The 15023-nt window shown below is 34.0% G+C and overlaps 1 protein-coding gene across 3 annotated transcripts in view; it reads right to left on the bottom strand.

Annotated features, from left to right (window-relative positions):
- Window positions 1-9220: 9220 nt before the first annotated feature.
- The window catches only part of DNAJB14 (DnaJ heat shock protein family (Hsp40) member B14), a 42979-nt gene continuing 37176 nt past the window's right edge, over window positions 9221-15023 (bottom strand). For 2 of the 3 annotated variants that reach the window (XM_061191683.1, XM_061191685.1), the window contains 3 exons: window positions 14608-14717; window positions 13585-13757; window positions 9221-9761 (listed from right to left, as the gene is read on the bottom strand). In XM_061191683.1, coding sequence (XP_061047666.1) covers window positions 9637-9761; window positions 13585-13757; window positions 14608-14717 — 408 coding nt within the window. In that variant the 3' untranslated portion in view covers window positions 9221-9636. The remainder of the gene's footprint in view (window positions 9762-13584; window positions 13758-14607; window positions 14718-15023) is intronic. The other variant, XM_061191682.1, reaches the window with a different exon arrangement.

The following is a 15023-nucleotide window of genomic DNA, read 5'->3' as shown; positions in this document are numbered from 1 at the left end:
GCAAGAAGACGTTTTTGTTTGGAGAGGGTGGAAAAATCTCATTAGTTTTTTTAGGGCCCGTTATCTTAAAACCTCTTCTTGTAGATGGAGAAATTTGAAAGGGTGGTGTCACGCGCTGAACAGCAAACACCAGATTGCCCGTGATTAGAAGTCCCAGGTCCATAGGTTTCTGACCCCAATTTACTAGTCTTTTTTGGCTTTCCCATGGGTGCTACCCACGTACTGCGACTCAAGGCCCTGTCTAGATTGAATCGAGGATCCATGAGCTTTCTGGAGATCTGAGTTATGTGTGTACCTCAAGCCTCTACATATGCAGACATTGGACAACCTTCTTTCATTGGCTCTTGGCGTAGAAGGCTATACCTTTAAGGACTGCCTACATTACTTTTCGTTTGGTGCATTGCTTGTGTGCACGTTTAAGGAAAACCTACAGTAGGTGGTAGGAAAATGAGGTCTATGGGAACTTGTTTTCGACTGATTGTCAACTCCAATCCCAAAAAGTAGAAGTGCAAAAGGAACCATAGCCCAAGACGTGGCGAAAAGATACTTATTTCCTAGTTATCCTTAGGAGGATGAAATGGTAAACTACAAAGCTCCCAGCTGTTACAAATGACCTCCTTGTCATTACAAGTGAACTTGACAGTTCCATAGCAACTGACGTCATTGAAGATCACTTTTCCTTCCTTTCATTTCTTAGCTTCTAGGACACTGCACTTATTTTAGCTCCTCACCCACTCTAGCCTCCTCTTAAATGAAGGCATTTAAAGCTTGTCTTTGATTCCTCTGCTGTTTTTCCCTGTCCACAGTGTCCTGAGAATGTGAGTCCTAAATCTGCACCTTTCATTTGAGTTCTAGGTTCACATTTTCAGCTGCTTGTTGGATGTTGAATATTTCTACACGTCTGTCAGTTCTAACTCAAAGGCTCTAAAAACTCCAGTAAACCTGTTTCCTGATCTATGTCCATGTTGGTTCCAAGATTCCATCAGGTATCATGTTTGCTCTTTCCTTCCTCATGTTCTTTTCTTCCTTAACAATGTTTTTTTACATCTAGATTTTTTCAGTTCTTCATTCAAACCATTATTCCATTCAGCAAGACTGTATCGATAGCCACTTAACAATGGCCAGTTAAACTTTTCTAAAATAACGTACATTATTGCTGATCAAAAAATCTTTAGTGATGTACCATTGCAGACAATAGTTGATGTAGTCTTTAATCTGGCACTAACATGTCATTTTATTTTACTTCTAAATGCACTCTATTGTGAATCCTATACTCCCAGCCGAATTGATTACCTCACCCTTCCATCCAAATGACGCTTATTTTCTTTCCTATGCTAGTTGTGGAGGTTCCCGAATCTGAAATGCTTATTTCTCTCATAGGAGAGGCAAAACTTCCTTCTACCTTCTTTCATTTTGTGGCTGGGTCTAACAATGAAATTAACAGACAGATTAACAGGAGGAAAATCATACAAATTCATTGAATATTTTTACATGTACATGGGAGTCTTCAGAAGGAAAATGAAGACCCAAAGCCATTAAGCCTTAAGTTTATATACCTTTTTACACAAAAAACAATAAATTGTGGGGATGAGACAGACAAGGGGGCTTGGGCTAGGGGCAGTAGATTGTACAACAGTGACTATTAAACGTATGGGATAAACTAATGGAAGATAAGGGTTATTTTAGTAGGTTTGTTTGCACAGGTCCATTTCAGTGTCAGTTCCATCTCTGGTGATAAGAATGTTCTTCTTTTCCTGGTAGAGGGAGGGAACCTTTCTCATGGCAAGTTTTATGACAAGCCTTTAAAAAGTAGGAGGTCAGAGAGCCCCTCCTGCATTTGCTGTTTCCTAGTGCCTTCAGATCAAAATAATCAATATGCTAAAGTGGCATATTCCAGGGTGGCATGTTCTAAACCCCTTCATTTTCTGCCTTAGTTATTTAAATTTTGTTTCCTTATAACACCTTCTCATCCATCACATTCTCTTGAATGCTCCTATATACTACCAAGAATGATTGATATTTATTTGTGCATAATTATGTGTCATAGTTTTAGTTTGTTTACCCAGTGAGACGGTAAGGTCTAGAAAGAAGGGTCATGGTTTAGATTTTTTCCAGTTTCCTACAATGCCTCTGTTTCTTGCATTCTGTAGGTACTCATTTCAACATTTGTAGAATGAAAGTGATTACAAGAAACCATTAGTCCTGGCCCTGACTAAAACTAAAACTCCTTATTTCCCCCTGTACCTCCCCACCATTTGCCCCCAAGTTTGGAGGCAAATAAAAATATGAACTCTAGCGAAATTCTAGTTTCTGGAAGCACTACTTTTCATTTTAACATAATTATCCATTTTAATGACATTCTTATATGGTAGTTGACCTGGAAAATATTGCTGATTTTTTTCTTCCTCTTGAGTGGCAAAAAGGGAGAGCACAGCTTTCCAAGATCTCCAAATACTACGATGTCTACAAATTGAAAAATCTAGTAAGATTTTTAATTTCCAAGTGTGGTGGTTTCCAAACTATGGCATGTCAATAGGAGAGTTCCTTATGTACTCAGATTGATCTGTTTGCATTTACCCATCAATAACACTGCTGTTGGTACAGGACTAAGGGAAATATTTACTGACCTAAAAGATTATCAGCACCGTGTGTCAGTTCTCCAAAGTGGGATTTAACAGATGATCTCTGAGGTTCAGAAAGAAACAGATAGTATACACATACATGCATATGCACACAAAATTTTTATCTCATTATACAAATCTTCTATTTTGTTCTACTATGTACACAGTATACTAGTACATTATATAGTCAACAAACATACACATGTTAAAGTTCTGAGTTTATTATATCAGAGCCTTTGTTTCTGCTTTAGCTTAAATTTCTCTTAGCTGTTGTATACAGCAGAGCTCTCAATTTTTTTGTTTTTTTTTTAGATTCTGGTTTCCTATCAAAAAATCAACAATCAATCATCTGGATTTAGGCTGGCTCTGCTGTCTGTGTGAAAATTCTATTGGTATTCAAACTCGTATGGGGAGGAGAGTCTTGCTGATTCTCCAACATACAAAAATGAAAATTTTATCACTTACACTGGCCAAGTTGGAAAATGTCCTACAAATTTTGATTTTGGCTCTGGTTTGGGATTTGGCCCATTGAAAATACAATTATAAGGTCTATACAATAACTTTCTCTTCTGTACTATCACCCATGGTCACCACACCCTGGACTTAGGCGGTCACCTCAGAAATCACTAATTCCCTCGAGCTCTGGCTTACATCTAATAGTCAGTGAAACCACTCACTTGTCAACATCTTAAATGCCCCTACCATCTTTCCTGCCTGACAGAACCTCAAATTTGGAAGAGTTAAATGAGTTGTACTCTACATGTCTATGCCAAGACTGCTAGATTAAGTTGGAAAAAATACACAAAATTTAACAGATTGTAAATTCTGTCACCAATGTGGGACCCAAAGAAATCCTACTTTTCACTAGTCAGATGACTCAGTGAAAATGATTCCTTCAAATTGTCTTCATTCTTTTTGAAGTGTCTGCTTATCATCCTCTCCACCCCCTAATTTCCCATAAACTGCTTATCTCATTAAGAAAATACAAGACATAACCCATATATTCCTTTCTGAAAGAATGCTGGTGGTGTCTCTTAGCTAAAGTAATTATTCCATCTTTGCAGTGGCTCCAACATCCTCTAGAATATCAGGTACTTAATGCTATTATCCTTCTTTTTCTCTATTCTTTCACTTTCTACTTGCCCCTTTCCACCAGAATAAAAAGAATTAGTAAGGTCTCTCATGTAATAAGTAGTAAGGTTTCATGTAATAAATAATAATTGAACAAACAAAAGCCTTCTTAGAAACCACATCTTCCAGCTACCACCCCTTTTCTCTACTTCTTTTCACAACCAAATTTTTGGAAAGTTTTTAATTGCTGCCTCCATTTATCCCAAATCCAATCAATCAAATAATTCTCTTGATTCTACATCCTGACTGTATCTCAAAATCAATCACTATCTATATTCCTACTCTGGTCCAAGCCATGATCATCTCTCCTTTGACAATACTTCCTATCATTTCCTACATTCACTTTTGCCCTCCAGTCTTCTTTGCACAACAACTAAAATGTTATTTTAAAAACTCAAGTCTCATCATGTTAACTCCTTCATTAAAAATCTCAAAGTTTTTCTTTGAACATAAATCATCATGGTTTATATATAGCCTCATGGGATCTGGCCCTTATCTTATTTTAATTCTCTAACTTAGCCTGGCTTCCTATGTCATAATCATACAAGTTTGTTTTCACTTCTGTAAAGTTTCTATGACTTTATCAACTTAGCACAATCTGCCTGAAATATTTATCTAGCATTCACCTCACTCCTACTTATCTCATCTTTTGGGTTTCAGCTTAAGCTCACTTCCTCAGAGAAACCTTCCCTAATCCTCCCAGAGTAGGTTAAGTCTTCTAGATATATGCTTTTGTTGTACCTTGTAATTTTCTTTGTAGCATTCATCATAATTATAATTAGTTATTTACTTGACATTTATTTCCCTTGCTAGATGTAAACTTCATAAGGATTTTTGCCTTCTTCAGTGATTAATTCCCATATTACTGCCTGGGTTATAGCAAACATTCATACATTTGTTGAATGGTTGAATGAATGAAGGAAAGGGCATATTAAGAATGTAAAACATGATAAAAACAAATCCTTTACAGTGAGAACAGACCTTCTTTTTATTCATATATTGAGATAAACTGCAGAGACTGAAAGACAAAAATTCATCATAAATCATTCAGCAGAACATTCATTAAAAATCAAATGCATTTTGTTTAACAGAGTTCTCACACAGAAAATTTTATTTTATATAAGTCTGATATAACATTAAATATTTTACAAATCAGACATTTCATTTTGAAATCTAATTGTATAATCTTGAATGCACTATAGACAAATAAAGTAAGATCTCCTTTACCAATTTCACTTCATTTAACTTATACAAGGCTTCCATTAAAATTCCATCACACCTTGAAAACTACCTGCAGCTTTTAAAAAACATGATCTAAACTTCATATGGAAAGAAAGTCTTATGTAGCAACCCAAAAATTGAAAAAACAAAAAAGGTAAGAAGCATTTCCTAATACAAATAAATTACAAAAATATTATTTATGTGTTTCTTTCTTCTCATTGATATAGTCATCCATCCATATAGAGTCCAAAGCAGTTCATTTTTAAATTGATGCTTAAAATACTCCGATATCATCGAAAAATCTCTATTATTTTAGTGGTGCTCTTAAATGGCAAAGTAGAATATCAGATTAGAATGTCCCAACTCCTGGGCTGAAGTGAATGAGACATTCACATTCATGCCAGATGTCATCTGTTATGCAGTTACCAGACAGCTTGGCAACGAGTAATTCCAATTTTTTATGGTAACTTACTAAAACATTCCAAGAAACACTTCTTACCCCTACATACTTCCAGATTGCTATAGAAAGATACAATTATATTTGAAGTATGGGCCTTATAATAGGAATCTCTGTTAAAATATGGAAAAGATCAACAGAAAGAATCCACACCAATGAAATTCTGTGGACTGATTTTCAAAGTTAGAAATAAGAAAATCCACTGCTAATGGAAGCCCTGCTCTGTGCAAATATAATGTGGTATATATTAAACAATCACATATTTGAGGTATTAGCTGGAAAATATATATATATATATGTGTGTGTATATATATATATATATATATATATATATATATATATATATATATACACACACACACACACGTATACATGGACACATCCACAGAATATTCACAAATCTATTGGCCCCAAAACCAGCAGATAATAAAATTAAATAAATGAAAAGGAATCACATACCAACAGGAAAGTTACACACAGGGAATTTACAAAAAATGTGGTTACATAATCCTTAATATAAGGAATATGTTTTGAACTAGTGTTTTGAGGGAAAATGTTTCCATTTATATGAAACTGTCTATTTAATAGTAATAAAACAAAGAGGAAGCCTGAATTCGAGGACTGTATCGCCTGTATCGCCAGATTATTAAAGGAATGTGCAAGAATGCTTGAAGATCCTCATTCTACCCACTTCTTCTTTGAACTTAAAAATTAGAATTAAAAAAACTGAAGTTATTGTGAGACTACTCTCTTTTCTTTTTGATGGGTTTATAGAGAATTTTATGGACTTTAGGCAGTAGTCCAATATGGCCAAGAGACAAGGTTTTTCAGCTATCTAGTACAGATTAAGATTTATTGTTCATTTTCAGAAGGTTTTCTGTTCAGTTAAGAAAAAAGATTATGAATGCCTTTTCAGTTGGTTCACTCAGTATGAAGACAGACAATAGTAAGAGTAATACTGAACACAAGCTTCATATGGGAAAGCTAAATAAGTGCACAAATTCTCCTTTTGAATCATTTGGTCTTTTGACATAATTCTTACTTAACTAAAAAGACGGCTCATTTTGGTCCTCAGGCCAACATCTAGAAATATGTCACTGCCTTAACACAGGTGGGAGATTTTTTTAATGAAATACGTTAGAATGCATTATTAAGTAATACTAACATGTCACATCTGTTAAATAACAGCTGCATTTAAAAATATTACAAATCAACAAAGGGAAATCAAGAGGTTAACCATTTCTCTCAGTAACAATTTTACATACTAGTATAACTAAAGATTTAACAGGAAGAACACTTAAGCATGAAAGTGCAATTAAAGCAGAGGGCTGGAATTCTATCTTCCTGTTCCTAGTAACACCTGAGCTGACATAAAAGCAAAGTGGTTTAATGCACTGGCATACATATACCTTAAGGGCTTACTCTTCTCTACCAAATCTTTGTAATTATCATAAATAAGAATGTAATGATTATGAAACAAATACTTATTTAAGCATTCAGATGCAGTCTGTTCCCAAAACATATTGTTTTCACTTATTATTTCTCATTGTTGAGAATTAAATTCTCAGATTTTATCACAATAAATTCCAAAACTTACAAATGCCTAGCACCTATTTGGAAACAAAGGAATTAAAAGAGGAGGAGAAAGGGTACTACTTATTTTCCCCCAAATCCTCGCAAAGACAATGATGTTTGTGTATGTGTTTAAAAAGGGATAAAAGTGTAAAGCACTAATAAATATAATTGCTGCCAAACTTCTAAAGTACCAGTTAGGAAAGCTAGTAAATCAATACTTAAAGATTGAGGGCTTTTAGGCAATGATTAAAATGAAGAGGACAAGTTATCAAATTAAATTGGAAAGCTCAGGTACCTAAAGATAAGATGGCAAAATGGAATTTTTGTTAGAAGAGCAGCAAATGTGAAAATCTTACATCTCAAGATAGCTGACACTGTAAATCATACACTTTGATTAAAAAGAAAAAGATAATAGAAGTCTTTTTACTTTGTAGAATTAACCCAAAATTCTAAGACACTTGGACGGGCCTTTACACCATGATATAGGTGACATTAAGGGCTTACTCTTTACTTGCATACTTTACATGTGGCTTAAACTGTCAGGCACTCGATCAGTCATTTCCCACAGTTGTTTGAAAATTTTATCAAATGCATTTTATGAAATGAAATGTAATGCAACTGAAATATAATACTGTCCAAAAGCCATGTATGACTTCATAATATATAACTTCACTTAACTTGATAACTTCACCTATCCCCTTAAAGTCAGGATTAAGGGAAAAAGAATCAGTCAACAAGAGTTCAATTCATATAAGCATCAATCACAATAGTGTAAATTTCCCATTAAAACTGGAAAAATAATGGATGAATTTTTTTTCATTTATATTTGTATAAGTTTTCTGATGCATATAAACTTTCAAAGTTAATTAGAATGCTATGACCTTGTTTTTCAGAAACTAATCCTATAGGCTGAAGAAAATATTTTAAATTGTATTTTTTTTAAGCACGCTATTTTTTTTTTTAAGGTTGCATTTCTAAAAGAAAGTTGGTTAAGCTGTCCAGTTTTCCTAGGATAGTATGCTGTTTAGTTAAACAACTAATTCAATCAAGCATTTCTACTGATTTACCTGGAAAAGGGGATACAAGAGAACATTTAAAAAAGAATGGTCATTTCAGAAGTTCTATTCAACAGATGCTATATGAATTACATTCAGAAAAAAATCTTTAAATAAAAGAACACTGCACTCCAACTAGCATTCTCTCACACACAAAAAAAACTACCAAAGACGTGTTCATGTTCTGTTAAATGAGTATGAAAGCAAAATCATTAAAATACTACAACTGTTAAACATAGAAGAAAAAAAAAAAATAGAAGACTAGAAATCAAATAGTTTCATATCCAACATACAGGCACCAAAAACTTCAATTTCCAGCTGATTTTTCCCATTTATATTATGGATTTAATTATAAGGAGCTTATTCCTATAGGATTAATTGAATTACTCAATGGCGAATATATTTCAGCTCAAATTTTTGTAAGGATAACTTGTTATAAATCACTATTCTACCTGCTGCTATGTTTCTGCTCACTGCTGTATATGGCCAAACAGATCATGCTCTGATCAAGTAAGTCTGCTGTAATCTACCTATATGTTTACGAGCTGGCAATCAGGTTAAAAGGCACAAAGCTTCATTTCAGTAGTAATTTTTCCTATTACTTAGACAATATTAAGAACTCATTTAGTTTCGGATCCTGTTTACTAAGGATCCTGATCACTAAGAAGAAACTGCAAATTTCCATGGGGGGTAAAACAGGTAGGTCCTGTTCTTCATAAATTTTAGCAGCCTTCAAAGATGTATACATATGAACATTTGGGGGCCTTTTAGTTACTGGAATTGCAAATGACATAACTGCAATTTACTGTTGAAGACCCTTTTTGGTTAATGTTTATATAGCCATTTCCTCATATTTTCTTTAAAATCTATCAGTATAGCATTTCATTTCTATGCATGGCTTAGCAATTCATAAAACTAAATAAATAGCAAACTTATACTTTACACCAGTTCATTTATCTCAATATATAATTTAGAATATAATGGCAATATTAAAAATATCAATTCCCTCTACGCTGATAATGCTACAAGATTTTACACAAAGTTAAACAACTTTTGTTTTTTCTTTTCTTTTTGATAAAGTTTCATTGTAACCTCCACACATTGGACATCTGACAAGGAAAATGCAATTTTGTCATAAAACATTTATTCCGTCGCTTTAAACTAAAGTGTCTCATGGAGCTAAACACCAAAAGAATTTAAATAAAAAGGCAATAACCTGTATATACACAAAATGATCATTCCATAAATATTTACATGACAAGGGAAAAAAATTGAGAATCTAAAACCAGAAATTGCTACAGGTGCAATAATCCTTTCTCAAGACATTTTTAGTTAGGAATCATATAAGCTTTTAAAGTGAAAATAATTGCAGAAGCATAACTAAAATATTAATTTTAGTTTTCAGTTCTTTACTATTTAAAGGAGCCAGTAGGTCATAAACAGTCCAAGATTTCAGGTACCAACTATTCAGTTTAGTTTTCAACATCAAATCTTCTTCTTTAGCTCTCATGATGAAACTAAACTTACTTACAGAAAAAATAGAGAGTACTCTAAAAGGTATAAATAAAATTCCAGTTCATCCTCCTTTATAAATACTGGTCAGCCGCTCCAATTCTTTACAGTTGTCCATGCTCAAGGCATCTGCCTTCCTTCGGAGTCGTTCATCATGGTATACTTTTGCTGCATACTGCATATCTGTTTCTGTTAACCAAAAAAAATATTTTGCTAAGTAAATAGTAATTTAGATCAACTAGTTGTTTAAACTCAAAGATGTTTCATAGAAGTCCTTCAATATATTTCTATTAACTGTTTGTTTGTTTGTTTTTAAAGAAATCCAAGTACTAGACCTAAAAGCCATTTGGAATCCTACCATGTGAAACAAACACAGAGGGACTTCCCTGGTGGTGCAGTGGTTAAAAATCCGCCTGCCAATGCAGGGTTCACAGGTTCGAGCCCTGGTCTGGGAAGATCCCACGTGCCGCAGAGCAACTAAGCCTGTGCACCACAACTACCGAGCCCGCGTGCCACAACTACTGAAGCCCTCGTGCTCTAGGGCCCACGTGCCGCAACTACTAAGCCCAAGTGCTGCAACTACTGAAGTCCGCACGCCTGGAGCCGGTGCTCCGCAACAAGAAGAAGCCCGCGCACTGCAACAAAGAGTAAGCCCCGCTCTCCGCAACTAGAGAAAGCCTGCCCGCAGCAACGAAGACCCAACGCAGCCATAAATGAGTGAATGAATGAATAAATGAATGAATGAATAAATAAATCACAGAGCTGCTCTAGAAAAGAAAATAAGGATGGTGTCCTATCACCCCTTTCCGTCCTCCACTCCTGTTCCCAAAGGTTTAAAAACTGCTGCTCTAAAGCATTATCTTGACCTCTTATCCCAAAGATACCATATGCTATTCAATACTGCTAGTGGTTGTTTTGCTGTAACCTTTTATTAAGGTTCCAGATTAAATAATTATGCCAAGATCTGCATAGAAAAATTTGCAATCTTGTTCTGAGTTTGCTTGAATTAAAAACATATATAATAAACTTACTAAAGGAACACAAAAGAGAAAAAAAGCTTGCTATACAATCACAGCAGTGATATTCAGCAAATAAGTACTTCTGACGCTTCCTTCAATATGTGGATAGAATTAGTAAAGAAAAATGAAGGGACTAGAAATCAAACATTCTTCAGGGAACTATTCCTTGTTACTTTCCTGTTATTCTCAGCCATTTCACGGTTTATTAACACTCCTAAAGGGTGGGCTCACTTAGATAAAATGTAACCAAAAACAGTGACCAAATTAGAGGACATCAATCAGGACCACATTCAAAATAAACTCATAGATAAGAGTGTATTCTATTTGTAAAGATTTTCAGAAATGATCAATCAGGTTAGGATTTAACAAATCAATTAAAATCACTCCCCTCCTTTTATTTACAAATGAGGCACTTGTAAAATCCATTTGCAGATGACTCTTTCCAAGTGTGGTAGATAAAGCAAAGTTCACAGGGCTAGTAAATGGCAGAATCTAGATTTCAATCCAAATCTCTAACTCCTAGCCTAATATTCTTTCCATTACCTCAAATTACTGCTTGTATTTTATAAAACACCTATTTTACCAATCTAGACATTAGAGAGTGTTAGAAGTGACTCCAAAACAGAAAAATCCTGGCAAAAGTGTATTCAAGCCCCTAACCTATAGATGTGCTGAATTTGTTGAATTTTATATTGAAAATTTCAAACATACACAAGTTGAGTACCACAATAAACACTCTAAAACCCTTTACCTTGATTGACCAATTCTTCACATTTTGTGAACCTACTGATATTGATCTTGTCAGACTGTTAAAAGATTAAACTAAATTATGCCAGAAAAACTACTTGGCTTATGCTAGGGATGGAGTAAAAATAATAATAATAATCAATAATAATATAGAACACTTATGGATACAAGGCATTACGCTAAGTGTTACCATATATTATCTGTTATGGTCCATATTTTAATGATAAGATAACTAAGATTTAGAGAGGTTAAGTAACTAGGTAATGCGTTGGTGAAGCCAGGATCTTGCAAGGCAGTCCCAGAGCCGGCACTTTAAACATAACATTACACTCATTCATAAACATGAATACCTTTCCTTCTTTCTTTCTATTTATGCAGTCAATTCCCAATTTTTATTTAAGGTAATAGAATGTAAGTATGCATAACCCCAAAATCACCCGTATTTGGCTGGGGACTAGGACTTGTATTTGAAAATGAGGTATCTAATGTGCTCGTCATTCTTTTAGCACAAAATAAGCAGGTCTTTCATACATTCATTCATATGAATTCATTAATCATTCATCCAACTGTTCATATATCCATCAAAAATTTATTCTGCCTATGTTGTACCAACAACTGTGCAAGGTGCTACAGATCAAAAAATTAGGTGAAATAAAATTAAATAAGTAAAATTTGGGAAATACTTCCCTTAAGACCTTTGGCTAATGCACGGTTTCTCAACCTCAGCAATACTGGCATTTGGGGCCAGATAATTCTTGGTGTGGAGGTTGTCCTGTGCATCCTAGAATGTTAGGCAGCATCCCTGGCCTTAACCCATCAGATGCCAGTAGCAATCCCTTCCACCCCAACCCCGTGTTGACGCACACAGTTTCCAGACATTACCAAATGTCCCCTGGGAGGCAGGGGCAAATCCTTCCCAGCTGAAAAACCACTGGTCTTATGTAACCTTCTCCACTTTGAGAACATACTGATTCACAGACTCAGAGACTTAGAAACCAAGGAGGTTTCTCCTCTAACTATCAGTATATAGATGAAGAAACCAATGCCAGAGATAAGAACTCTCTTAGAAGTATACAATGGTTATGTTTTATCAAATTTTCCCCGGTGGATAAGAGATGATAATTGCTCCCATTTTCTGAGTATTTACTACATGTGAAACACTTCAACTATTGCCTGATTTAATTTTCACAACAAACCCATAAAGTTAGGTATTAGAGAGAAGACTGTGAAGCACAGAGCCTAGATTATGAAAGCAAATTGGTTTTGAATCACAGATCACCTCAATGACCTTGGGCAAGTTACTAATTAGTCTCTATGCCTCAGTTTCCTCATATGTAAAGTGGGTATAATCGCCTCACAGTGTCATTGTGGAGCTTAAATGAGTTAATATATATAAAGGGCTTGGGACAATGACTGAAAAAATAGGCATTATATAAATTATAGTTACTTCCTGTTCCCACTCATCATCAGCATCATCCATTTTATACACGAGGGAATAAATTCATAGAGGTTAGAATATTCGGCCTTAATCACTCAGCTAAAAATTTCAGACCTAGGATTCAACTTTAGTCTGTTTAATTCCAATGTCTATACTATATGGTCTGTATTATTATTCGGAACAGTAAGAAAAACAAAAAACTATAATAACAGTTCACATGGAGCATCTCAGCAGATTCTTATGGTCAATAGTCAATCTTTTTATAGATATAACTGCTTAAATTAAGGAAGCTGAGGCTGGAAGAGGCTAAACAAATTAAGTGTTCACAAGAACTTCTCTACCTACAAAATAAGTAAAGGAAAGTGGAATGTCAACAAAACTCATTGTACATTAAGTGTTACCTGTTGAAGCTAAATTAATGAAGAGTTTCAAATTTAATTCTGAAACAGGATACATATTAAAACTGATGACATAGTTTATACCAGGATTTTTTTCTTTCTTAGTGGTACATAAAATAACGTTGCATGTTACAACTGACAACATCTTAAATACAATGAAATTTGATATTATCTACTTATTCCATCAAATATTTATTAAGAACAATAACACAAATACCATTTATTAAGTCCTTGCCATGTGCCAAATATTGTTATAAGACCACATGTACATTAAAACATATTTTCTCATTTAAGTACTGGGCTCCGAGTGCCAGGCAATTCTAGAACATTCCTTGAGTAGGGAAATCTACAGTAATCAATTCCAAAGACTCTGAATAAGTTTTTAAATGTTAAATATTTGATAAACTTACTTTGTTGTCTTTCTTTCCAGCAATTATTTCGAATATTAGTCACATAATCTTCTTCCACACTCTTTTCTACCTTTTGTAATAACATTCCTTTATATTCATTTTTAAAGTCTTTGTTGACATAATAAACGACACCCAAGTTTTCTGTCTGCATTTTAATCGTTTGCCCTGATCCACTGTAAAAGAAATGCTTGATCATTATTTTTTTAATTAAAATTGTACATTCTGATCTGCTTCTACAAATCAAGCTAATAAAAATAATTAAAAAGTCAATATTGGTAATCAAGTATTTAATATTATCTCAAATTACCTAAAACCACCATTCATGTCATAAAAGAGTAATCGTATTTTAATACATTATGTTCCTATAAGTTCTCTCAACTTTTAGTAATAAAAATCTTATTTGGAAGAAATAAATTACTTCTTATTTTTAGACCAATCTGTTTTTAATACTATATAATCACTAGCAATATGATTTTACAAAGTTTCCATTATATTCATTGTATTACACTAAAGTTTTTTGGAAGGTATGCTGCATTAAATTTGCTATATGTCCTGATCGCTTATATATAAAGTATATTGTGGAAAAATACCTCACATAACAAAAAAGTAATATTTGCTTTTATTTAATCAATAGTTTATAAACAGAAGAGTGAAGTCATATCCTCTTTAACGACACAAATCCTATGTGAGATCAATTACAACTCTATTTTTGTCTTTAAAGTATTTTTGTCTTCTAAAGTTTTTTGTCTTTGATGTCAACACATTACCTATTACATTAAACTGCCATCAAGTTCGAACGTAACACTTCTGTCTTTATCCACAATAGAACAGAAATGTAAACTAACATAATACAAACTTATTGCTTAAGTAAACTACCTTTAAAATTAGACATTTTAAAATCAGGTACACATGTAGTAATAGAATATTTGGCACTTAGAAGTTTAAAAGAGCACAAGGCCCCTTAAAGTTAGTTAGGTAAGAAACAACAGTTCTTTTTTTGTAAAACTTCACTGAGCTACTTACGATCTGGGATATAAGGAATAAGGAGGATTAGAGACCATCAACTGGCTTAATAATGACACGAGGATCAATACAATAATGGGCATCAGCTGGATAAACACAGAAAAACCTCCCTACAAAAAAATCATCAAAGAATAACAAATTGTAATATAACTTTAGTTGTCAATAATCCAACAATTGTCAAACATTTTTAGAGGAAGAAAGGACATTTGAGATCATCGGTTCAGTGCTTCCAAATCTGCCTGATCATACCAACTTCCTGGGGTGATGCTTAAAAATACAACTTTTTAGGTGCTTCACCTAGAGATCCTGATTCTGATTTGGAAAACACTGATATAACCTGATCTCATTTTACAGATGAGGAAGTTCTCTGTCTCCCTCTTTATCTTCATACACAGAGACTCTATCAATATGCAGCA

This window comes from Eubalaena glacialis, chromosome 5, assembly GCF_028564815.1.
Source record: "Eubalaena glacialis isolate mEubGla1 chromosome 5, mEubGla1.1.hap2.+ XY, whole genome shotgun sequence".
NCBI classification, from domain to species: domain Eukaryota; kingdom Metazoa; phylum Chordata; class Mammalia; order Artiodactyla; family Balaenidae; genus Eubalaena; species Eubalaena glacialis.
The sequence above is the reverse complement of the archived record's forward strand: the minus strand, read 5'-3'. Positions and strand labels throughout refer to the sequence as shown.